Below are 25,814 nucleotides of genomic sequence, written 5' to 3' on the forward strand. Positions count from 1 at the left end.
TCCAAGTTCAAACACAGTGGCTTTAAATCTGTATTGTTCATTCTGTCTTTAAGGTAGCTTCAATATCATCAAGGAGAAGGACACAGGAATAAAACAAACAAAAAACACAGCTTTCAGTTCCAATAAAGGAGATGCTAAAATATTAACAAAGAGTTTCTCTTAGAGGAACAAAAAAAAATTGCCTTCCACACACACAGAACAATGAATAATATATGCAAGATAGTGTGATAGCAACAATCCACTCGAGGAATAAATTTAAATTAGGAGCTCCAAAATCTTCATGGCTTAAAACGCATCCCAATTTTCTCCAAAGGTGGTGACTTTTATCCACTGGTCCATGGCTAATTTTATACGGGATGCAAAAAAGTAATGTTATTCAAATGGAGGCAGAGCATTAAACTCCTGCAGTCTGCCTGCGTAGTTCTGAGCACACGTATCGTGCTTCTATTTTAATTTTAGAGTGAGTTAGCAACAAGCTTCCTTTTAATCCCAGGGGATGATACCTATAGAGTCCTAGTAACACACAATACAACACTAACAAAAATGCTTCTTTTACAGCAATGTGCTCTTCTAAATGATATCACTTCACAAGCAGACACACCACCACAGATATTTTTTTATGCGCCAACTAAAATTTCCCCAGATTTACAGTTTTAGACATTTTTTCCTCTCGGTCTCTTTCTTTTTGCTCGCTCTCTCTCTCTTAAATGTATTGCTTTTTCTACACTCCTTGCCGCAGATGGACTGCATAAATAAGCAATGTGCTACGAGGTTCCACACTAGCCGATAAAACCCCTTTCAATTTTCATGCCAGCTTCTTCTTTTGTAATTCAAATCCAGCTGAAAACTGGCAGCTCTGGAAACTGAAACAAGCACTGCCACAAATACCTTGTAATGCTATCGACCTTGTCTACCCATGCAGTGAGAAAAGAAGATGCATATGTGTCTGCACTCATCCAGATAACATAACTCATTTTTCCCCTTTGGATAATAGGAGCCAACAGAAGCCTGTGGACCAGAAGCATTCATTATTAAGCAAGCCTCTTCAAACTATACACACTGCATCTATCTATATCTATATATATATCTATATATATATATATATAACATGTAAGGCTGTAAAGGCCACCGTCATTGTGTTCAGTTTTAATTTAACTCCTTTAGTTTGCCTCTAGATAAACACTTTAGCTGTGGGTGTGCACACAAGGCTGCGTGTTTTTAATCTATTCGCCACAATTTATGATATAGATTAAAGCTGTATGGGATAGCAAAAAGGAATCATTTTCCGAGGGAATAAATGGATAGAAGCCGCTTATCTACAGCCATCAGAAAGTTCATTAATCAGCTTGGCTTTGTGCCGTCCAAATTGAAAGGTTAAGTAATCCTCGAAGGAATATTCCTGGGAAGCACTGCCAATTGTCCTGAGAGGAGCTGCCATTCACTTCGCATGGGATCGCTAACTTGGTATTTTGCCACTGTTTTGACCCCAAACAATTGTGGATGGATAAGCAGGGATTGCAATCATATTGGATACCTACTGGAGACTCTCGATATATGTCTGCATGTGTCTATATACACAAAACACGAGACAAGACGTTGAGTGCTGGCTGGTCTATAGGAATCTGAATAGGTGACTTAAATAGTAAAACAGACTACCATTTTGCAGCTTGCGATGCCGTGGGGAGGTAGTATATAATATTAACACTACATAATGGTAAGGAAAACATACATGACACCTGGTTTTATGTGATAAACTGTCTGCAAGATCATAAACCACACCTTATGAGTAAAGTAGTTACAGTCTAGTTCAGTAAATAAAGTGACAAAACAGTTAAATTTGGGACAGAACATATTTAATCTATATATTTTATACCAAATGAATATATCAAATTATATTTGAGACAAAAGCCCCACAAGCCAGGGGAGTAGGTCCCTTTGCTTATTCACTTAAGACATATTGTTCACTAAAAGGGAGAGATGCAAGGAGAGTTTGCATGAGAGTTGTAGTTTCAAATCCCTCACTTCATTATTCATTATGAAAGGCCAACAAAATGGGTGAAGGGACTATGGAGAAATCTCACAAATTTAACTACAACATAAAACCAACCTTTTCACTTTACCTGTTAAACCCCTTAGCGACCACTGCAGGTACGTCATAAGATGTCCCTACAGGACCAATGACGTAACCTGTTATTTCATTGGTTAAAAACAGTTCCATGTCACAATCATCGCAGGCTTACTGTTCTTGCTGAAAACTCCGTGACCAGAGCGGTCAATCTACAGCAGATCCCCTGCATTTTCATGCAGCTGATCACTTTCACAGCTAATCACATGCACTGATACCATAAGATGACAATTGCAGGGACTGCTTGTCTATGTTCTCTGCCTCTCTCCTTCGAACTGTGATCTGTCTGGAGACAGACAAGAGAACAGTAAAAAAAAACCCCAAAAAACCCCAAAAAACTGTGATTCCCTGGGCCCCAAGATCCACGATTAAAAAAATACTATTTTAAGTGTTATTGTTTTTTTCTAAGGGGCAATTTTTTTTTTATTTGTACATTTTAAATAATATTAATGTGGTGCTTAGTTTGTGCGGAATTAGTCTTATGTAGAGCTTTTTAAAAAAAATCTTATTCATAAAAAATAATGTCTTACATTTGTATGTTTGTGTGTTTTTTTTGTTTGTTTTTTTAACAAAAAGTCCTGCTTGCTCCAAAAAATATAACGTGTGAGTACACTAAAAGAGGAAAAAAAGAAATAATGGTTGAAGAAACACAAAAATTGGTTCTGTTGTATAAAATAGTCCTGGTAATTAAGGGGTTAAAATGTGTTGTAATGTAATCATCTTTAGCATCTACCTTAACGATAACCGGATATCTAATTTGTTTTATCCTTCATAAAGTATCTTTCTTATTGTTCCACTAGACATCAATGTAATGTCTTTACTGCTCTAACTAGAAAATATTAGTTTGCTTTTAACATTGTAAGTTTAATAATTTTGTAAGCATAACTTTTTCTTTTAGCCATAATAAAAGACCAAACCGAGCATTTTAAGCAGTGATTTTATACTACATATGTTATAATAAAGAAAAAAAAGCTTAGCTTAGGAATGGATCATAAAAATAACATTTAAAGGTTAAAAATCACAAAGAAGAAAAAAAAACATAATTAGTAGTGGCAAACCAATGGTCCAGGTTTTCTGAATCTCCTTATAACATTTTAAAATCCTGCACTGTTAGTGTGGCTAGACGACCTCTTCTAGGGTTGGGACCCACTTCATTGAGTTTATTCAAGAACTGAGCATTAATTACTGATAAGGTATACTGACCTTCTACTGACTTAAGATGGAAAAACTCACAACATAAAACAACTGAAGCCAAAGAGGCTCTCAGTTCTCATCTACATTTTTACATGTTGACTATAGCTATATGTTCTTCAACAGGATGCAGGAAACAAGAAAGTATCTGTACGGTTTTAGACCTCCAGTTCTTACTTTAAATCTCTTTTTAGTTAGGCATCTGAAATGTACTTCTATCAGTTAACAATACGTATTTTAATAACTTTTCAGAAAAGCTTTTAGATTATGGGAGGGTTTCAGTATAAGAAGATTAAGCTATGTTTAAACAACCCCTGCTCTAACGGGCTTAGGTTGAAACTGTCCGTAATTAAACATAGAAAGGATGCTTTATAATGCAGGTCCTTGTATCAAAGAACTTTGACTGAAGTACACTGTGCTGTAAAATCACCTTCGCAGTCAGCAGTTACTATATGAAGATATAGGGCAGAGGCAGCTCAAGACCAGACTGTCACTATAATATCAATGAAGGTTGTGCATTAAAAGTACGCTTGTAATATTAAAAGTGCTCTTATAACCAAAGTGATAAATGGGATGTCCCAGTCATCAAGAACATTTTTCTTATTTCCCTCCTATGTTGATAGCACTACATTTCAAAGTCTTAATTACTTTATTAATACTGTAATATATTGCTAACAAATATTAATAGGTAACACACACCAAACCCCCCCCCACAGTTTGTGCATCACCAAAATGAGTCCAAATACACCGTATGACCAAAAGCATGTGGACGCATGACCATCACACCTATATCAGCTTGTTGGCATTAATATAGAGATGACCCCACTTTGCAGCTATAAAAGCCTCCAAAGGAGCATTTGTGATGTAAGGCACTAATGTTGGGTGAGAAGGCCTGGCTTGCAAGGTTTATTCCAGTTCATCCCAAAGGTCTTAAATTAGAATAGGGTTAGAGCTCTATGAAGGCCACTCAAGTTCCTCCTCATCACACTTGTCAAATCATGTCTTTATGGACCTTTCTGTGTGAACACAGACAGAGTCAGGGTAGGTACTGTGCATTCTGGTAGGTAGCGCTTTTCTGGCATCTACCAACCCAGATTCATTCATCAGATTTTCTGATAGTGAGACATGTTTCCACTGCTCCAGAATCCAGTGGTGATGTGCTTTACACCACTCCACTCACACACATTCAGTCTGTCTCAAAAAACATAGTCTTAAAAACATTGCCTGCATCTGTCCTAACTCAAGATGCCACTGAGGCTCTTGTCCATGTCCTCACTATCTCCCGCCTTGATTATTTTAAATCTGTCTTAGCTGGACTCCCTCTTACCTGTCTCACCCCTCTACAATTCACCATGAATGATGCTACCAGCCTTATCTTCCTCTCTCATTGATTTAGGAACACCTCTCCCCTACTAATTTCTGAATACACTTGTAACCGGTCTTTCTGCTCATCCAATGTCTGTCCTCTCCTCTGGTTTCTAGTTCGAATGCATGCTTACATTCTGTATGTCATGTTGTTATATACTAATTGTTATGTCCTGTCTACCCTTTGTACAGTGCTGCAGAATCTGATGGCGATATATAAAACAATAAATCTTTAGCTTGTATGCAGCTGCTTGTGCTGATGTTGCTTCCAGAGGCAGTTTTAAAATCTGTAGCGAGTGATGCTATAGAGGACAGTCGTTAGTCGCTACATGCTTCAGCTCTTGGAAGCACTCTACTGCTTCGTGGCCGAGCTCTTGTTACTCATAGATGCTTCCACTTCACATTAATAGCACTTACAGTGGCCTGGGGCAGATCTAACAGGGCAGACATTTCACGAACTAGCTTGTGGGAAAGTTTAAAGTTACTGAGTTCTTGGGTATGATCCATTTTACTATCTATGTTTGACTATATGCTTGATTTTATACAAGCTGAAACACCTAATCCTAATAATTAGGAGAGGTGTCTACATACATTTGGTCACATAGTGTACCTGCTGTGCAACTATTCGCTGGCTTATAACAGTACATTTGTACTTACAATGACATTCTATTGGGAAACGATTTGCCTAAACTGGAATAAGTCACCAGACAACCTTAAATATGTTACACTAAATGGAAAAATGTTTACATGGCTTGTTCTAGAGGTAGGTCAACATTATATACACTGAGTTGTTTTTTTTTCTTTTGCAGAAAAAAGGAAATTGAAGATGAAGTAAACGTTTCAAAACAATGCTACCAAGAAAAAAAATGGGTCAGTTTTTCAGCACACAAACTGTAGGAAATGTATTAAAATATGACAGTAAATATAAGGAATCATACACCGCACCCATGAAACTACCATCCAGCTTATTATGTCTGCAAAGGACTAAGCTTAAGGGTCTGGCACAAACTATAAGAATTTAATAAAAGACAAAGATTATTTTAACAAAAAAAACCCAAAAACATCACATATAAATAATATACACTCATATAGTAGCTACAAAAATGTAATAGCCCAAAGTTCCATATGTGTTATGAAAATTGTAAAGGTCTTACAAAAGAAAAATTAAGCATCTAACTAGAACTGCTAATGGCCTTGCCAGCGCCTATGAAAATAATGTGTGACCCAAGGCAGAACAGCGCTAATGGGGGAAAAACAACAACCAAACAAAAAACCTTCCATTTTGGTGGCTTGGTGCTGGGTAATTCCTGTATTTAAAGGATGAGTCCAATTAAATGAGACGAGCACAGGACCTAACTTTCATCGCTAATATTCTCTGACTCAATGTTATACAGTGCACCGGGTCGTCTTTCTAAGTGCTAAAGAGACACGCAAATCAAAAACCCTACAAAGTAGGCTGATTCAAAAGAATATCTGGAAAAACTGTGGATGTATACATCTCAATTTTTGATTAAAAAAAAAAAAAAGGGTATACAAATTTACGCCAAAAAAAACAAATATCTTACAAGAATTACTATAACTACAAACATGTCAAATATGTCATGCCTAGTAAGTAGTGAATATGGTTGTATTAAAGTCATCTGATGTATAATATCAAATATTGTGTATTTAAATAACAAAAGTAATAAACAAAAATCTAACTGTGATCTATGCAGCACAGTTGTGGAATCTTAAACATGAAAAGGGCCTTACAAAAAACTCAACTTATTTCTCTGGAGTAGTTTACATGAATAGGTTTAGGCCAGGCATAATAACATTCACAATGTGCCTGGACGATTAGTAACAAATACATTTATTTGTTAACCAAAAGATACCAAAATAGGTAATCAACCATACATAATGAAAAGTTTTAGCATGGCTAGGGGGGAAGTGTACATCACAAAGCCGTAAAACATATCTGGGTCGAAAATGTAACTCTGTATGGGACAAAATGAGATATGTGACGTCTGAGCCTATTAACCCTGAACTATAGAGAACTGATCATCAATAACATAACAAGTATCTTGTTATAATACATGCATGCAAAAGAAATATAAAGTTATCTAGTAGATGTCTTAAATTTTAAATATTATATAAATTAATTCAAATCACTTTTCAAACATATGGTCGGAATGTTTTGCATACACCTAGAATGCATAATATAAAATAAATATGAAAACAGAAATAAGCTACTTTACAACACAAATTAACTATCGATCAAGTAAAAATTTCAGGGTAGTACAAATCCCTGGAGCCAGATGGTCACTGTAGTATTTTATATTCTCTGTGTATACCTCTTCTAGGTTCTTAGAAAGAAAAATGGCTAGCTCTTAAATTCACCATACATTTGCCTTAACCTGATATGATGATGAATAGTTACTATGGTTGTTTAATGCAAGCATAATAGGACAGAAACACATTGCTAAAACAGATGTATACAGCCACTCTATTTGTTATTATATGAATTATACTTTCAAGAAATGTGTTCGCTTTCGTCACTGGAAAAATGTGAACGTAAAGCAGCATTAACAAGGCTGTGCAAATTTGCTATCCAGTGACCAACAAAAACAATCTGTAAGAACTTAAATTTGCTCACTTAATAATAGCGTTTACATCAGGAAAATGGGCATGGGTATCTGCCGTCAAATTCCACGTTTAATACGGAATGACTTCAGAGACAGTATCTTAATTCTTGCAGAGTACTACAAATATAGCTTTTCACCAGATCACTCTTACTTTATTCTTAAATGTTTCTACATAATAAACTGGTTTTATAATCCCAAGACTAGGTAACAAAAAAACAACAACTAAACTAATGTGTTCAAGGAGTATAGCGTTATGTAAATCCTCCGAATTAGGAAATATTTTATATATGTTTGTGCATATAAAGGGGTTGCAGGAAAACCTAAAATATTAAGTATCAGACACATCTAATGTTGAACTTTGCTTCCAATAGATGCATAAGGGATGTTTAGGTCAGCCAAATGCAACTCACAAAAGTAATAAAATGTTCACATATAAAGCAAATAAAAAAAAAAAAAACACACAAAAACCTCAGGCATCTTCGATTATTTTAGTGTTAGCGAATACGAGGGTAAAGTAAAATAATTAACATTCTCTTAAAGTCCTTTGGCCATTATGTGCATACACACACATAAATGACCAAAGGATTTTTAGAGAATGTTAATTACTATACTATACCCTCATATCACAAATGAAATGACTTTCTACCATTTGGGCAATATACGGCCCATTCAAATGGCAAATTGTGTGCTGTTCCACTCTGAATGATAGGAGATTTAAACATCTTAAAGTTTTTTTTTTTGTTTTTTATTTTCTAGAATTAAGTGGAATGTTTTTCTGTCTTATGACAACATCACACTACTGATGACTAATGTCATCTGGGATTTTAGAATCCCTATCTTGACAAAATGTATGAAAACCGGCACTTATATAAAATGCACTCTGCTTTAAAGCGAGTATGCCCTCTAAACAAACGGTTAGAAAACTATGACCCAGAAATTAGGGGTTTTTTTTGTTTTTTCTTTAGAATTCTATAATTTCGCTGAACCTAAGGAAATAGCAATATTAACCCCAATTCGGTAACATTAGTAGTCACCAAGATAGTGATTTGGCATTTGGGAGCAAGGGTCTTGATGCCCTGTAGAGATGACACAATCTATACACTAATATAAAAGTAAAATTTTGATCTCCTCACTAACAAAGTTACTCCATCGTGCAGTTAATGCTGAGCATTCCTAAAGCATGTTGCCGAGTTAGGAAATAATGGAGAACATTTCCGATAGGCCTTGTTGTAAAAACATGGCGTCCCCTTTTTTCTTAAGACAAATTACAAAAACACTACTGTTTATTTTCCAACAACAGTTTTCAACAAGGGATCGAATATTTCACGAAATGGTGATCTTTCCAACTTAGGTATTAATATCCATCCAGTGTCAGGGAGGGAAGAAAAGGATGTCTCCAGTCTGCTGTAAGAAGCGGTATGCTCTCTGCTGGAGAGTCAGAGGCAAGGCAGGCCTTAAAATGAAACCAATAGCCCAGCTACAGAAAATTAAAATACCATTATTACAAGCAAAAACCTTTAGAAGAAAGGCCAATAGAAATGAAAAAAGCAGGAAATGTTGCCACACCTGTCACTTGTATTTAATTTTGAACTAATAATATGCGTTAACCCAAAATGGTGTAAAAAGGTTGCCCAAACAAGAAGTTATTTGATTGGGAATGAGAAGGGGGAAATTGCAACAGGCATTAAGCATTTTAAAAAACAAATTGTTGAATTTTGGATGGCCAATGTCTTAATAAATAACACTCAGCGAACATATTATAACATTAAAATAAATCTATTCTGGATGGAGAATTTTCCTCTAGAAATATTCTTATTTATAACAAATTCTTCCAGAAAAAAAATCATACGATTTGATAAAACAGTTCTTACTGAATGGATGCTAACACAAATATATATTGGGCAATTTAGTAAATTACATGTGTCAAAGAAAAACAAGACCCTCAGCATAACAAGGAGTCAAATGTTAATAGCCGGAATTACAAATATGGAAAAATATATAAAATAGCTTTATAAATGAAACAAATGTATTTTATTAGCATGGTGGCATAAATAATCGTTGTTTTCAGGCAGAAATTTGAAATATTGAAGCATCTGTGATATTTGTTTTTATAAATACTTCAAAAAATATGTAATTGGCTCTCTTAGTAAATTTCACTTTAATTAAAGATTACGTGGAGACAAATAGTTAGTAAAATTAGCCAGTGGCAAGTGTGAAAAAACTCCAAAAAGGAAGCTTACGTAAGAAACAAGGCATTACCATAATGATACCCAAACTACAATATAACATAACATATGATGATTATGAAAAATATTTTTTCTCCAGGAATATACTACAGTAAAATTAAAATTACATCAGTTAAATCGTTTCATTTCATGCCATCAGCCACCATAGCAATGTTTTTTTTCTTTTTGCAAAAACTGAAGGCTGGGTAGAAAAAAAATTTACAAGACTTTAAGATTTAACAATTTGTAAACCTGCAAAAGTAAAACAATTCACTTTTTTGTTCAAATAATTATTTAAAAGCAGTATTTTAAATAGACAAGCCTTTAACCAAGCAAATAGGTACAAACAGTATACATTTTATAAATGGAAATAATTTGTCATTTTTCTCTGAAATATTAAATAAAAGGAAACTGGTAAGAAAAATCAGTTCTACACTGAAAAAAATATATAAAAAAACATGACATTACTTATTTATGTTGGTATAAAAATATAATATGTTGGAAGCTAATTTTCACATGAACTTTATCATATTAGGAAAAAAGGTATACTTTCATAACATGATACATTTGCACAGAAATAACAACATTATGGGAGAAGGACAACGGGCTCTGTATTTGATAGGGGCAAAATAAATGAATTGGGCGAGAACAGCGAGAATAATAAATTAGTGGGCTGCAATGATGTCATTACCAAAAAAGTTAAATTTAAAATATAACAAAAAAGAAACAATTAACACTACCAATGCTTATGGAATTAGGGTATGTTCATTTCTGCATAAAATATATACAGCACTTTTGCAACAAATGCAACCACTCAGCTAACAAACGATCCGGAGGATAACATTTTCATTGATTACCATCATATTAAGGCAGTCAGCTAGATCACATTAAATGTAAATCGATACACGTAAGCTAAGTCTCTTTATTAGAGTATATATATATATATATATATATATATATATATATATATATAAGCAGAGTAATTAATGTGCTGAACTTTTTATCAAAATTATTGCTGGGTAAGAGCAACTGGCAAATACATATACTTGAACTTCGAGCTACGTATTGTGGAAATGCCACTCCAGTCCAGTAGATGACACTCTTTCTCTATGAAGGTTCTGAATATAAAAGCTGTGGGATCGTTTGACCACAATGTAAGTGAAAAGCCTGTTAGTTTTGGGAAGATTTTCATTAATTTTGTAGGCAGAAACACAGCTTAGTAATAATTGCCTAATAAAGTATTCAGCTATTTCAAGAGGGAACGATGAGCATTTATGAAAATGCCAGCATGATGGCACCATCAGCCAAGCTTCACAAAAAGCATACTCACAGTGGTTCTTGGATAACTTAAGGTATACTTTTGCTTGATAACAATTAAACTACATAAATATAACTTCCCCACATCACTATAACCAACAAGAAATAGACAAGTAAATAAATAATAACTTGCCTTTTCCAAAGGGACAAGAGTATTAGCTACAGCTACGTTTAGAATCACTTTGAGGCATGGTAGATGCAAATGCTTAAATATTAAGTAGAAAATACACAGAACATTAAGTTGCTAAAAGTACAGATTATCAGGGTTTATTTTCCGGGCATACTTTTTGTTATTATTATTACCTGGTTTATATAGCACCCTCATATTCTGCAGAGCTATAAAATGAGCTAACGAGCATGTAAAACCAAAAGGCATTGGACATAACAGATTAATATAACCATTGTGTTTCCATACTGTGAGAGGTTTCATAGCATCCATCTCAAGAAACAGTAGTGTGTGTTTACATTTTTAACTAGGATATATAACTGGGACCAGGCCCTTATCCTCTCACAAACCATAAACTCATCTGGGTATTTTTAACACTATAGTGCCTAATAAGCACATAAAGCATAAATAAGATGTGATAACCACGTCCAGTTTCATTGCTCTTTGACCATGTTATTTTTTTGGTTTTTTTTGCTTTATAATATTGGGCCTGACAGATAGTGTACTTTGTAAAAGTGGACAGACGTATCGTATTATTTAATAAAACTCCCATGTCAGAGGGACCTCTGTTGCTGTTTGTTAACTTTCTATCAGTAATAGGAAACTCCAGTGGAGCTCCAGGAAGCTTAAATGCTTCTCGTTAAAACTTTTCTTTTTATATATTGCTTTATTCTTAGGATTCTCAAATAGGTTTTGAAATGGGATGTACTTGAAATTAATAAGTAGGGCACGGAGGCAAAGTACAATATTAAAAGTTTGGGGAAAACTTATAAAAAGAAAGATCCTCTAACTTTAAATGAACTAAAATTCTTTAATTACTATTAACTGTTTTTTAATGTTATTTTCTAAAAGTGTTCTGTGAAGAAGTATTCCCTTAAACTTTTGTATTATATTCCTACTGCATTCTTCAATCCAGGAAGAAACTGTTCATCGTTGGTTATTTTTCCTCTGAGGGTACCTGGCCAGACAAAATTTTCTGTAGTTGCAACTTCATGGAAGAGTAAGTAATCCTGGAGTTAAGAGAAAAAAAAAAAGGTATATCTACTTACAGTTAGGTGGTACTGCCTCCATATTTCTGGGCAAGCCTGGAACATAAAAAAAAAATATTGATCAGTTAGGAGTATGAAGCTAGGTGATTTACAGCCTGTTGGTTTTGGCATAACAAAGCATCTGCTGGTCTCGGTCACAAGGAATGAAGAAGCTTAACTGAAAGGGTCTGGATTTCAGCTTCACAAAACCTGGCTGCACTGTTTAATTGAATTTTACACTGCTTTAACACACACCCTGCCATTGTCAGCAGCCCAGAAAAGCCTCCACCTCCTTTACTCTATAAACTGATTACAACTCTAAGTAATCTTCACTGCTGTCCCGCATCTTCCACAGTGATCTGGAACAAATATTACAGCAGCAGTATAAAAATATAACCATATACATAGAAATATTACTCACATAAATCACAGTAGAAAGTTATTTTGTATTGTTATGCCTTTCAAATTTCACAGTCATCATTTATGCACCAAACTTGCAAACTAACATTAAGGTCTGGACTAGATTTAATAACACTTTCCGTTTTTGGGTTTTTTTAACCACCGTTTTATATATTTATCTTACAGCTATCTGTCTTTGTTGGCAACATGTTGTTAATGTTCAATATATTTAACAATGTTTACAATTATTGTACTTTACCACTTTACTGTTTGGGTAACCAGTTTTTCTCAGCTGATTTACATTGAATTTACATATTTAAAAAATTACAATACCATTAAAATAAATTTTTTAAGATTTAGGCAATAGAGGAAGGTGTCTAGGAGATTTTGCCATCTGTTGACCAAGAGTAGACCCTAGAAGAAACTTTTCATATTGGGTTATTTCCTTCTTTCTTGTGGGTGAAACTTTTTGGTGTTTTTCTCTACTGTGAAGAGTCCCACAGAAAAGCAAGACTTGAACCTATAAAGTCCCCCATTGAAATTGAGGGAAACTGACCTTGAAAGAGTTCACATCTTCCTCATGCAAAATAAATGAATTTAGGACAGTTGTCCGTGATCCACTGCCATAACTGTTTCGGGTCAGTGCTTGTGTATAATCAAATCAGTATACGAACAATGTAGGATCCAGGTATTACACATACAATTATGCTCTTGAATATCTGTTTTTAGCCAACATTAATAAAATGGAATATATGTAATGTGGGTACACAGTTTTAAGATGGTGGTTGATTGATTTATACGAACTTTAGAATCTAAGCATAGCTATGAAGAAAAATAATTTTCTTAGCAGCCATGTAAGACCTAATGTCTAATCAGGGCCGGCCCTACCATGGAGCAGAGTGGGGCAATTGCCCCAGGCGGCAGTTTTGAAGAGGCGGCACTTTGCTGCCCCAAGCGCCGTTTTTTTTTTTTTAAGGGGAGGAGAGAGGGGTGTCGAGTGGTTTTCGCTTATCAAGTTTTCAGTACCCGCTCGGCGCCCCTCTCTCTCCTTTGCGAGCCCTCTAGCTCGGTCCTGGTGCCGGCTTGTAATGCTGAGCGTCGGAATATGACGTCATTTTTAGCACCCATAAATGTATGTATTCATGAATTATATACCGTATTTGCTCGATTATAAGACAAGGTTTTTTTCAGAGCAAATGCTCTGAAAAATACCCCTCGTCTTATAATCGGGGTCGTCTTATAATCAGACCTCAAATAGGTCTGACTACGAGACGACTAAGATCCAGATCCCCCGCAGCTGCAGGGGGACCTGGATCCTCCTGTCTCCCCCCGCCCGCCGTACTTACCATTACTTCTGAGTCCCCGGTGTGTAGCTGGGGCAGCGTGTAGATGTCTACGTGATTCGCGTAGACAACTTCCGCTGCAGCAGGAAGGTGTGGCTAGCAGCGGGGGTTGTCTGCGTCCATCGCGCAGACCTTCCCCAGCTGTTAGAGATCAGAGTTCCCCGCACCGGTGTGGGGAACTCTGATCTGACAGCCGGGGAAGGTCTGCGCGATGGACACAGACAACCCCCGCTGCTAGCCACACCTCCTTCCGGCTGCAGCGTAAGTTGTCTACGCGAATCGCAATAGAGCACCTTTGTGATGTGGAACAGGAGATTCGCATCAAGGATGTGCAGCCAACAAATCTGCGGCAACTGCGTGATGCCATCATGTCCATATGGATCAAAAACTTTGAGGAACGTTTCTAGGACATTGTTGAAAGTATGCCACGAAGAACGAAAGCAGTTTTGAAGGCAAAAGAGGGTCCAACCCGGTACTAGCAAGGTGTACCTCAAAGTGACCAGTGAGTGTATGTGTGTATATATATATATATATACACACACACACTGGCCACTTTATGAGGTACACTTTGCTAGTACCGAGTTGGACCCCTGTGCGAATTGTAGCCTCAGTTTCCTGTTCTTAGCTGACAGCAGTGGCACCCGGTGTGGTCTTCTGCTGCTGTAGCCCATCTGCTTCAAGGTTTGACGTGTTGTGCATTCAGAGATGGTATTCTGCATACCTTGTTTGTAATGAGTCGTTATTTGAGTTACTGTTGCCTGTCATCTTGCACCTGTCTGCCCATTCTCCTCTGACCTCTGACATCAACAAGGCATTTTTGTCCACACAACTGCCGCTGACTGGATATCTTCTCTTTTTCAGACCATTCTCTGTAAACCCTAGAGATGGTTGATCATGAAAATCCCAGTAGATCAGCAGTTTCTGAAATACTCAGACCAACCCATCTGGCACCAACAACCATGTCATGTCCAAAGTCACTTAAATCCCCTTTCTTCCCCATTCTGATGCTCGGTTTGCGCTTCATCAAGTTGCCTTGACCAAGTCTACATGCGTAAATGCATTGAGTTGCTGCCGTGTGATTGGGTGATTAGCTATTTCTAATAACAAGAAATTAAACAGGTGTACCCAATAAAGTGGCCAGTGAGTGTATATTTAACATAATTTCTTTTCTTTGGATAACCAGCAAAATTCGGGGCGCATGTGTACATAGAAAAAAGAAATAATCTTATAGTGTAATATTGTCAAGAACAATAAGCTATGTAAAAGGTGTGAAATGCACTCACAAACAGTGCCAGCACAACAGGCTCGTCTGAGGTATGAAGACTGTTCTTTATTCTTTAAAATCTCTAAGAGCATAAAATAAAGAAAACAACCATATGGTGCAGTATCTTCCTTAATAGTATATGCGCAAGTTAAAAAAAGCACTTACAGGATGGTTGAATTCAAGTCGCTATTCAAACTAAATGTCCATTGTAGTGGATCAGGAACATGCAGATTAAAAAACTTCTCAACGCGTTTCGCCGCTCACTGGGCTTCCTCAGGAGAAATAAATATAAATTGATGTCATCCGCTATGGTAATCCGCAATCGTGGTGAGTAAAAATAGAATAAAAATTGATTGTAGCCGTCCGCTTTAAATGTCCTCCGGAATGCTTTTAGTCACAGTGCACGTTGGGAAAAAACGTCATCACTTCCTTGCGTCGTATCCTAGCAACGGATCAAGCTCCTCACAGTGTCACGATGCATGCTGGGAAAAACGTCATCACTTCCTTGCGTCGTATCCTAGCAACGGATCAAGCTCCTCACAGTGTCACGATGCATGTTGGGAAAAACGTCATCACTTCCTTGCGTCGTATCCTAGCAACGGATCAAGCTCCTCACAGTGTCACGGTGCATGTTGGGAGAAAACGTCATCACTTCCTTGCGTCGTATCCTAGCAACGAATCAAGCTGGTTCTGGTTGGGCTGCGGCAGTGATACATTAGAGAAGTAATTTTTGGCTCCTATTCTTTTACCATCACCTTACACGTGTTTTTTGGGTGTTTTTAGTTTTTCGTTTTTCTTTGGATAAACCTGTGTTGTGCTGGCAATTGTTTCATCTCCATGAGAGCAGAATATTTGTGTGTGTATTCTGAAGGAAAGGTCAAACGGATAAAAAAATAAAGACAATTTTTCAGTCTTTCATATTTACCAAGGGTGCCAATATTAATGGAGGGCACTGTATGCACTGGTTTGGAGGATTACAAATTGTTACATATGACAGCTTTTGATATTTTTTGCAAGGACCCTACATCAATATGAAATCATTGCCCATAAAAAAATATATTTAAAAACATATTTAAATTACTCTCAACTGAACAACTATTGTTAAGCCCATACTGAGAACATACCACTTAAAAACCTTGGTGAAACGAGTATTGATAGCTAATGTCCACTGTTTCGAAACTTTTTCACACGTTAAGCTTAGGGGAATAATGCAATAAAGCCATGTAAAATTAGATCTAACCAAACCTTTGGGTTAAACAGCCTTGCTTAAGAGTCTCATTTGGTTAAAATGCAATGCAGTCCCGCTGATTATAGTAAGTCTTTGATTGCCCACACTTCTACAAAATAATATACACAATTACTTTGCTGGTATGCCATCTAACAGCATGACCTCTTTATTTGTGGAAAATATATTAACAAGCCTAACGCAGTTTCAGAACAGATTTCTAGAATGCCAAGAGTGGGGATTTGAAGAGTTCAACCAAGACAGCCCCTTATCACGTTATTGCTTTAATTCTCAAGCCACAGTGCTCACGTGTACTGTGATTAGGGAAACAAAACATGCTACCTACCCTCATTTAGTTATCTGTGTTGGAAGTAAGGAAACCATTATTTATAATGACCAGATGGCATCTGGTCATGTTTAGCTCTTTTTGACAATCTACAGGACGCAATTCTAGATCAATATTTAACATTAAAAAGTAATAAAACGTCCTTTAAATCCAAAACTGAACCCCTCAGTGAACTGGAAGGTTAAGACAGACCAATCTTTAAACAAGCTGTATAATACTACTGAGGTATTTTGAAATAGTTAATATTCGTTGATAGCCGTCAATCTTTCTTATGCATGATACATGAAGTGGTACAAGTGTTATCAGGAAAACGCACCGACGTAAAGGCATTAAACGGTCTGACACCCACATAAGGTGACCTAACTAGTGTTAGCAAAGATTGAAAGAAGACCAAAAAATTAAAGAGATCAGATTTTTTTTTTTCTTTACTACTTCACCTCTCACTGAAATGTTATGCCAGCAGGATTAACTCACACCATGACACAGATAACAACATATTCATAACTATTTGAGAAAAGAAGAAAAAAAAAAAGACTCTAAATCCTTGAGATGCATTTTGTGGATTTCATTGGATTCTAATTATTGTTTTCAGATAAAAGAAAAAAAAATGTTAAGAAAAAGAAATGCGTACCGCATCTGTTTAACTCCCAATTTCCTATTCTTAAATGTGAACATCAAAGAAAATAAAACACTCAATCTTAAACAGCCCCCGACAGCAGACCGGGACTCAAGTGCTCAATAGAGAGCCCTGGCCACCATTCCTCACATTTCCACAACAGTGAGCAAACATAAAACACCACTAAGCGGCCTTCCCTCCTTTTCAGCTCCCCTTGGCCAGTTGTCTGCCTTATACTAGAGAGAGTCCTTATATACAGCCCTTCTGGGAACACAACACTGGATAAAGGATTAGCTGCACTAACATGCTAGTATTTACAAAAAAAAAATCAAAGAAGTGAGGAGGGATACAAAAAAACCCAAAAAACGTACAATATTTTTGTTACAGTATGTGATATATGAATAACCAAACTGAGCTGACAAGAGACTTAGGACGAGCCTGCATGCTCCCTGGGAGAAAATGTTGCAGTGATGAGTGACAGGGCTTTCAGGAAATATGTTCACAATCACAGACAGGGAAGGCCATGACCTAGATCGTTTAAGAGCTTGTCTTGTCAAATTATCAAAAGCTCTTTCCTTTTCTGAATAAAAAGGGTGACATAAGTGAGTGTCAGGAAGCTGTGGGCTGACAAGCCAAGCATACAACAACAGGACGTCACATACTTGGCAAAACACCGCCGCTGCTGCTGGCGGCAAATCTTAATGAGAGCACGGCTGGCCCTGGAGACTCAAGTCCCTGCTGGCACGGCAACTCGTCTCGCAGAGAAAATCCTTCAGCTCCCAGTCAGTTAGGCTCTGACATAATGCCTACAATTACTAAATACAACTTTTTAGCACAATCCTCTGGTGCGCTGTCAAAGCTGCTTGCTGTTACAGCCTTCCCATTACAAGGCTCTGCAATAAAACAGGGGCTTTAATAATGTGATACACTTCTGTACGGTTTCAAGGGCACAAATGTTCATTTGTAGCACGCACGTTTACATGGTTTAAAATGGCATACTGAGAAAATTAGTTGGCATGTACAAAAATAAATCCAGAGGGTCCCCAGGCTTCTTCTATCAACTGGAGACATATAGTTGGGACTTTTAGCTTATTCATATACATGAATACCAATATACAGTAAACCGTGTACCAAATATGTATGTCTGTTGAGATAAGCGTTACACATGCAGAAATTTCTGCAATATTAACCCTCAAACAGTTCATCATAGTAATTCTACTGTAGTGACAAACTAATTGTGGCAACCAAACAGTTGTAATTTTGTTCCTTAATGGAAACCATTACTACTAGAGATAAAAATATCATAAATTAATTAGCCTCCTTTTATATAGGAGTTTTAACTGTGATATAACACCAGCGGGAAAAGAAACAATTTAGAGGCTGATATATCATTAAACTAGAGTAGAATATAAGGATTCAGCTCCAGACTGTATGACTCTAATAATCCACCCAGAGTTTGGAGATAAAATGCACTTACATTCTTGATTTAGCCAAATTATTATTTTAACCAACCTTAAAAAGTATGCATATTAATTTAAAACATAAAAAAGAAGGAAAGGCATTGAATGTTCCGACTGAGAACAAAACTTTTCCAGTGGTGCTCACACAAGGATCTTCAATGTTGCATTAGCTCTGCGAGCTATGGCAAACCACTTTGCCATAAGGTTTTAAACATGCTTAATAATTAACAGTCAGAAAGGGAACAAGTATAGATGAACAGGCATGACAAACAATGGTCAACATCATCATGGATGTATGATTATTTATAAAGAGATCGTGCTTGACATTCCCAGAACATGGCTCACTCAGCATAAGGGCCGGCAGGTACATTTATAATTGACAAACAGGTCAACACTAATTACAGGAATTGATTTTGTTTCGAAAACCTTTAAAATGATACATCTTTCTTCTTTGACAAGACAAGAGCAAAAACACGGGACCTTTCCATCAATCTGTTTATGTCTTTATTACCAAGACAGCACCATCATTTTTTGTATCTGTTTATTTCACTTCTTGCATTCTGAAATAATCTTGCTGGGATTTCTCTTTTAATTATGGATTGAGAAGATTTTGTTTCTCATGGCTGTCCTGCGCGTAGCATCTGCTACACTGAGACTTCATGGGGCTTTGAGTCCCGATTATTAAAAGCCCCAAGCCTGGATCTGACAGTCAACAGTGTGCAAACTCATGCACAGTACACCGTTACTGAAAACTGCTCTGTTAGAGATTCTAATTTTACTTATTAGTATTCAAAATCCACAGCAAAATTAACACTTAATTTCCTGTTATGTTAAATATTAACCCTCCTCTTCAGGCCCATTTTGTGTCTCTGAAATTTATATTAATATTTAATGCAATACCTTTTTATGGATATCAGAAATAAAATAAAAAATATCCACATTTGAAAAAAACAAAACATATAAACATATATTCTCTTTAAGCCCAATGCGTTGCACAACGGTGAAGAACATACAGTATATCCCCTAGATAAAGCCAACTAGCATTAAACACAAGCGCTAGGATGTTTACTCATTTGCTGGAAATGTTTGCAGTGATTATATTTGTGACACTCTGCTGATCATAGTTTCTGGGAGTCGATTCTAAAAATTTTGCTTATGCCGACAGAAGCGGGTCTGTCAAAATCAACCGATCAACTGGCGTTAGCTGATCCCCTCATGCTAATGTTAGGACACATGAGTGTAGGATACTAGGGTAGGGATAGAAGCTAGGTTTCTCCAAAGATAGAACCAACAAAGCACTATCAGCATCACGTGCACGGTGTATAAGTTCAGTGGACAGGGCAGGCTTTATAATGCTGCTGTATCATTCTGCCCACACATATAGATTTTGGGACCTTTATTCTCTGAGACCAGGTCTGCAATATAAATTTTCCAGGTGATGTATCAGAATCAGAATGCTACTAAGAGAATCCCTACACCCATGGTAGTATGTTTCTAATAGCAATGATTCAACTTTTGAGAAAAGTTAATGGATCAAAAGCGCAATTAAAAATGTAAACATTTTAAAATTATCCATGTATGATGATTTTGACACATTGTGGATTCCAACCTATCAAAGATTTGCCATCATGAATGCATAAATGGCACTTGTGAGCACTAAACGGCTAGCGTTAGAGTGGTTAGCCGCTGAATGGGCTAGGTGCCAAGAACTCTCTCTGCCTGACCACTAACATAAAAAATAACTAAAAGTCAAGCCAAATCTTGGCACACTCACATCAGCATAGTGACCAGTCATGGAACATCGATGGCAGCTCTTCTTCCAATAAGCTCTTTCAATACACTCTTGAGAGAAGTGTCCTGGTAGGAAGCAGTTTGAACAGTACCGTGCTGGACAACTGTTCTGAAAATGTCCTCTTTCACCACAAAGACAGCAAGCTGGCTGTTTCTAATAAGAGAAGAAGAGTTACATTATAGATAAATCAAGACAGCAGATTCAAAATAATAATGCAAAAATACCACGGTATCACAAATAATTGTTTATGTAAAAATGTACTATTTGATTTATTTTCTTCACTGTAATGAGAAAAACTCCAATTGAAGAATTTCCACAACACCTGCTGGAAAAATAAGAAGATAATAAGTGCCCTATATGTGAGTATTTTAATATGTACCCATTGCATAAAAGCGGGGGGGGGCATGAGGGCAGCTACCCTCTGGCATGCTCTGATTTTAGGATTTGGGGACACTACTCCAAGGCATTTCTTATGTTCTAATTGCAAGTCCACACAGCCACCAGGGCACTTTAACTAAAATGGCTTAAGGCAGCATATATACCCATCAGTGATCATTTCTGTATTTTTTATTGGTTTTCTATGCACTCCCTTTGTGTAACTACATTGGACAGGACTGGATAGTGTGTTGTCTGCAACATGTGTTTTTGGCTTTTTACAAAGAAGAGCCCAGACTGATGAATGCCAGCCCTCCTCTGCAAAATAAATGACAAAGCTGCACTGGAATGCATTTTGTTATGACAGAATGCCATAAGGAAAGGTAAAGAGCACCTAATAAGAGAAGAAATTGGATTTAGATACGGACTTTTACACCACGATCTGACATGCTTTGCTTTGTGCAGTCTATTAAACAATCTCAAAATATTTACTTTACATAATCTATAAGTGGAAATGTGTATTCCATAGAAAATATACCTAATTTGTTTTATAATATAAGAAGCTACATAAAACGAGATAGCCATCATCAATAACAAATGATCAATCTTAAAAACGCACATGTAACGCTTCAATCCCAAATAATATTTACCCTAGGAGTAGGGCAATTTTTGGACAGGTGCCCCCTTTTATCACAATTCCTGCAGACAACATTCTTATCTGTATAGTACCGGTTGGACCGTCGCAGAGGATTATAGTTCCCAATCTGCGCCTGAAATTTAAAAAATGCATGAATGAGTTCTTTAAATCACGGTAATATGCAGAATGTAATGCAATTTACGTTATATGATTGGAAAAAAAAAACATCATACACATACAAGAGACGTTCTGTGAAAGCTGACTGGCTGCTAGATTTTAACAACAGTTGCATTAAATTTTCAGTGGTTAGACTAACGCTATCCCCAGAGCTGGTTCTTAAGTACCCCTTCACAGTATAAGTGTTCGATATTTCCTGCAAAGTCAGCACAGGCGGAGCAATCCTCAAACAAAGTCATTCTGACAGATCCCCTCTATTTGTGCATCCTGAAAATGTACTCGAGAGCTAGAGTATGCAATTATGAAATACAAAAACACATGAAAACATCTTAAAATATGTCCATAAAGCATCATAAACAAGGAATAGTTTATTAATCATAAGTACCTGTCTTTGAGACCCCAGGTTTTATAGCACTGCAGTGAAAGATGGCGTTTCATAAGAGAATAATTACGGTGTTGTCTGTATTTACTGAATTAGCTATAAATAACGATTCGCTTTGCTTACAATGCAATACCTGCTTCATTACACTTTTTGAAAAGCAAGCTAGATGTCATGTGGCTTCTGGTTAAAGTAACATATTTACATTATATATCCCAGCATTATATCTATTGCTGTACAAAGCTGGTCTTAATACTACTGCCTTAATCCTAAATTCTAGTTAAAATGTTCAAAATACTTATCCACTTGAAATTCTTTTTTATCAGGAGACTGAAAGGTGATGTTGCCTGTAAATGCCCCTTTGCTTAGGGATTCATGGCAGGGAAGTTAAAATGATATAATACATTATTAATATAATAGTACAATGTTTATAAATATAACTTGTGCATTCTGATCCACACTAATTTTAATTTTAGCAAAATTTGCCAATTTTGGCAATTCATATGAACGTTCGAGAACGGAGATGGACCCCAATGAAACATTAAGCTCCAAATTTTCATTGCACAATTAATTTTGTAAGTTTATTATGGAGTTACACTATGTATTCTTCTTTCCTCTGTATGCCTATAATTGCTTCCTGAGATATCAAGTCCAGGATTTATTTTTTACTTTTCTGCCCGATATATATGTCATATATATGATATGATAAGGTGTGGGATTGAATAAATCCCTGGAGAGTGTTCACATAACTTTTTTATTGTTCATATTATTTGTTCTGTATTAGAATTCTACCGTTTGCTTAAACAGGAAGTTATATCACACTTCCTGGCCTCTTGGTACATTTTTTTTTTAGCAAACTTTTCGTGAAAACGAAATATTTCCGCTGTAAAGCATGAAATGCAGCAGCAAGATGGCAGGTTCAGCATAAAATACTAAAAAGTATTAGAGAGGATATTGTTACATTACAATGCTGAAATGTAAAGTAAAATAAACATAATTAACATGCTGTATGTAGGTGTGAGAATTAGAATTAAGGATAATATAGAATATAAATATAATACTTTTTTTTTTTTTTTACAAGTTTTATATACTTACACTGAATTATACTATTATGTCTGCACAAAAAGCTTAGTAAATCAAACAAAAGTGCTTTATAAAAAGTTGTTACCTCTAAATCTCTTTCACTAATTGACCAGTCAATACCGCCTTCTCCTAAAAGAAAAGAAAAACAGTATTCATTTTCCGACATACAAATACAGGGAAAATTGTGTGGAAGATTTAATACATTCAAGAGCAAGAAATTGGCAATAATGCCTTTCTAGACAAAATAAATACACTGCACGTGGCACTAGCATTTAGTAAAGTATTGGTAAAACATATTTAATATATTTCCTATTGATTCCCCTGATTAACATATTTCCCAGCATACAGTCACCTGCTGTATAATGGGGGCAGATGTAAGGACAAAGGTTATTGTATGCCCAAAATGCCCCAATGGCAGGGCATTATTGGCTTCCACTGACAGTATAAGGGATGCCATCTCTTTAGCGAAAATTTATTTTATAAGAGAAGTTTATATCTCCATATAAAGGACAGCAAACAAATGGCACAGATTTCTTGTTAATTTAAAAAGCAATGATTGTAGGTTTCTGAGGATTGGTTTGAAAACACTATTGAAATTAATATGTCAAAAGTTGAATAAATGCTCAAATTGATTTATATTTACCTAAATACACTGTATAACACACTGAGGTTGGAAGCTAAGACCAGAGCTCGTTTCCAAAGGTAAGCACTGTGAATTTGCCTTGCCCAGTAAACCATATTAATAACCTGTTTCAATAGTTTTCGGGACAGTTACTACATGGCAAACACTCAACATTATAAGATGGAATATCATTCGATCAAAATAACAGAATAAACATGAATATATGTACATTCCCATTGTTGCATTTATCTAAAACAAGGTCTTGCGTTAAAAATACTCCCCCTAAACGCTTTTTCTTTCGGGTAATAAAAGCCTGGAATTGACTAGAATTACAGGTAACTAAAAGACCTATAAACATTAACATACATGCAACAAAACTCTGAGCAGACAACTACAAGGGCTTATGTTACTACAAGTCAGAACATCAGATCATTAGATCATGACAATATATAGACAAGGCAAATGAGTAAAGCCTAAGACTAATCGTTAATACTAGACAGTTTAGCACAGACTATTAATTTTCTAGATTTGGTTCTTTGTATCATTAGGGATATATTAATTGCAACACTTCTTATTTATCACAGATATGATGGAGAGCCCTAGCGAGGCAAGTCTGAAATGTGGCACAACATGGCTGTCATGTTCTCCCAAATGGCAGAGCCTTGCCAAAAACACTTAACCATGCTCATGTGGCATTATTATACAACAGAGCGACAAACCCAGCACTGTGTAAATCGGGGGCACTGACCTCTTGTAATCACTGAGGGAAAATACATGTTAAAACAATGGGGTGCAATGTCGTTACACTGCTCTATTCAATTAAAAATACCTTTGTTTTGGAACTGAAACACTTGGAGCATGATGTTCTAGCTGGTACTTTCTTTAGTGCCTTCACAAAAGGCAGCAATGAGAAATTAGAAGGTGCTATTGAACTGGTTGGAATTAGAGAAGACAAAAGGGAGCTAGGAAAGTTTTGGCTGTGTGCATAGTCCGTAATGGGAAGCAGGCTGCTCGTGTGATCTTCGCCACTGCGAGCCCACAGCAGAACTTATGCTGATTTATTCCATATTGTGAATCTTTGATTAGGAGGTACGGGAGGTTCGATAGCACAGAAAAATGTAGCTGTGACTTATTTATGGAGATCTGATGCGATAAACATAGTATCACGGACATATTGTAAAAAAAACAAACACATTTATAAATTCATATGCTGTAGTAAAATACTACACTGTTGCCAACTACAGACAGATGACCCCTCTCACTTTGTCTTCCTGAGTCCTCCTCTCTATATTAACATACATATACATATTAACAAATGATACTGTATTAATGAACACATACATATCTAAAAAAAAAATAACACTCACTTTGCGTTATTTTACTAAGATCTTAAAATATGCTACTATTTGTGTGTGTATGTAATATAGATATTTATGTATTTATATATTTCTTTTATTTATACAGCGCCAATAATTTTCTGCTTCTTACAGTACAAAACGCGAACTGACAAAGATGAACACATTAGGTAAAAAGGGCTCTGCTCACAAGTTTGCTGTATGTATATGTATATATATATATATATATATATATATATATATATATATATATATATATATATATATACGATGTCAAAAATCAGAGTATTGCAGAGTATGCGGTGATACCTTTTTTATTGGACTAACATAATATTAAAAAAAGAAGCTTTCGAGAGTTATCCTCCCTTCATCAGGTCCGAAGCAATACTAATCAACATGATAGAGGTTACAACTTAAAACAAGTGATGGTATAAGGGGGGGGGTTGAGTGGGGTGTCGTAAATAACAGGTCTGGAGGTGAGAAATGCAGAGAGGTAGAGAGATAACCCAGGGACAGAACAACTGGGTTATCTCTCTACCTCTCTGCATTTCTCACCTCCAGACCTTTTATTTACGACACCCCACTCAACCCCCCCTTCTCTTATACCATCACTTGTTTTAAATTGTAACCTCTATCATGTTGATTAGTATTGCTTCAGACCTGATGAAGGGAGGATAACTCTCGAAAGCTTGTCTTTTAA

General features: G+C 36.2%; 1 protein-coding gene across 1 annotated transcript in view; it reads right to left on the reverse strand.

Moving 5' to 3' along the window:
- Positions 1–25,814, reverse strand: part of LOC149285070 (zinc finger CCHC domain-containing protein 7-like) — an 81,106-nt gene that overhangs the window by 13,766 nt on the left and 41,526 nt on the right. Inside the window, exons 3-6 of the mRNA XM_089495861.1 lie at positions 23,223–23,266; positions 21,512–21,631; positions 20,469–20,639; positions 12,063–12,098 (exon numbers count right to left, since the gene is read on the reverse strand). Of these exons, the coding sequence (XP_089351987.1) occupies positions 12,063–12,098; positions 20,469–20,639; positions 21,512–21,631; positions 23,223–23,266 (371 nt within the window). The remainder of the gene's footprint in view (positions 1–12,062; positions 12,099–20,468; positions 20,640–21,511; positions 21,632–23,222; positions 23,267–25,814) is intronic.

This window comes from Sceloporus occidentalis, unplaced genomic scaffold (assembly GCF_023333645.1).
Source record: "Sceloporus occidentalis isolate IW3139 unplaced genomic scaffold, rSceOcc1.0.p SCAF_85, whole genome shotgun sequence".
Classification (NCBI taxonomy): domain Eukaryota; kingdom Metazoa; phylum Chordata; class Lepidosauria; order Squamata; family Phrynosomatidae; genus Sceloporus; species Sceloporus occidentalis.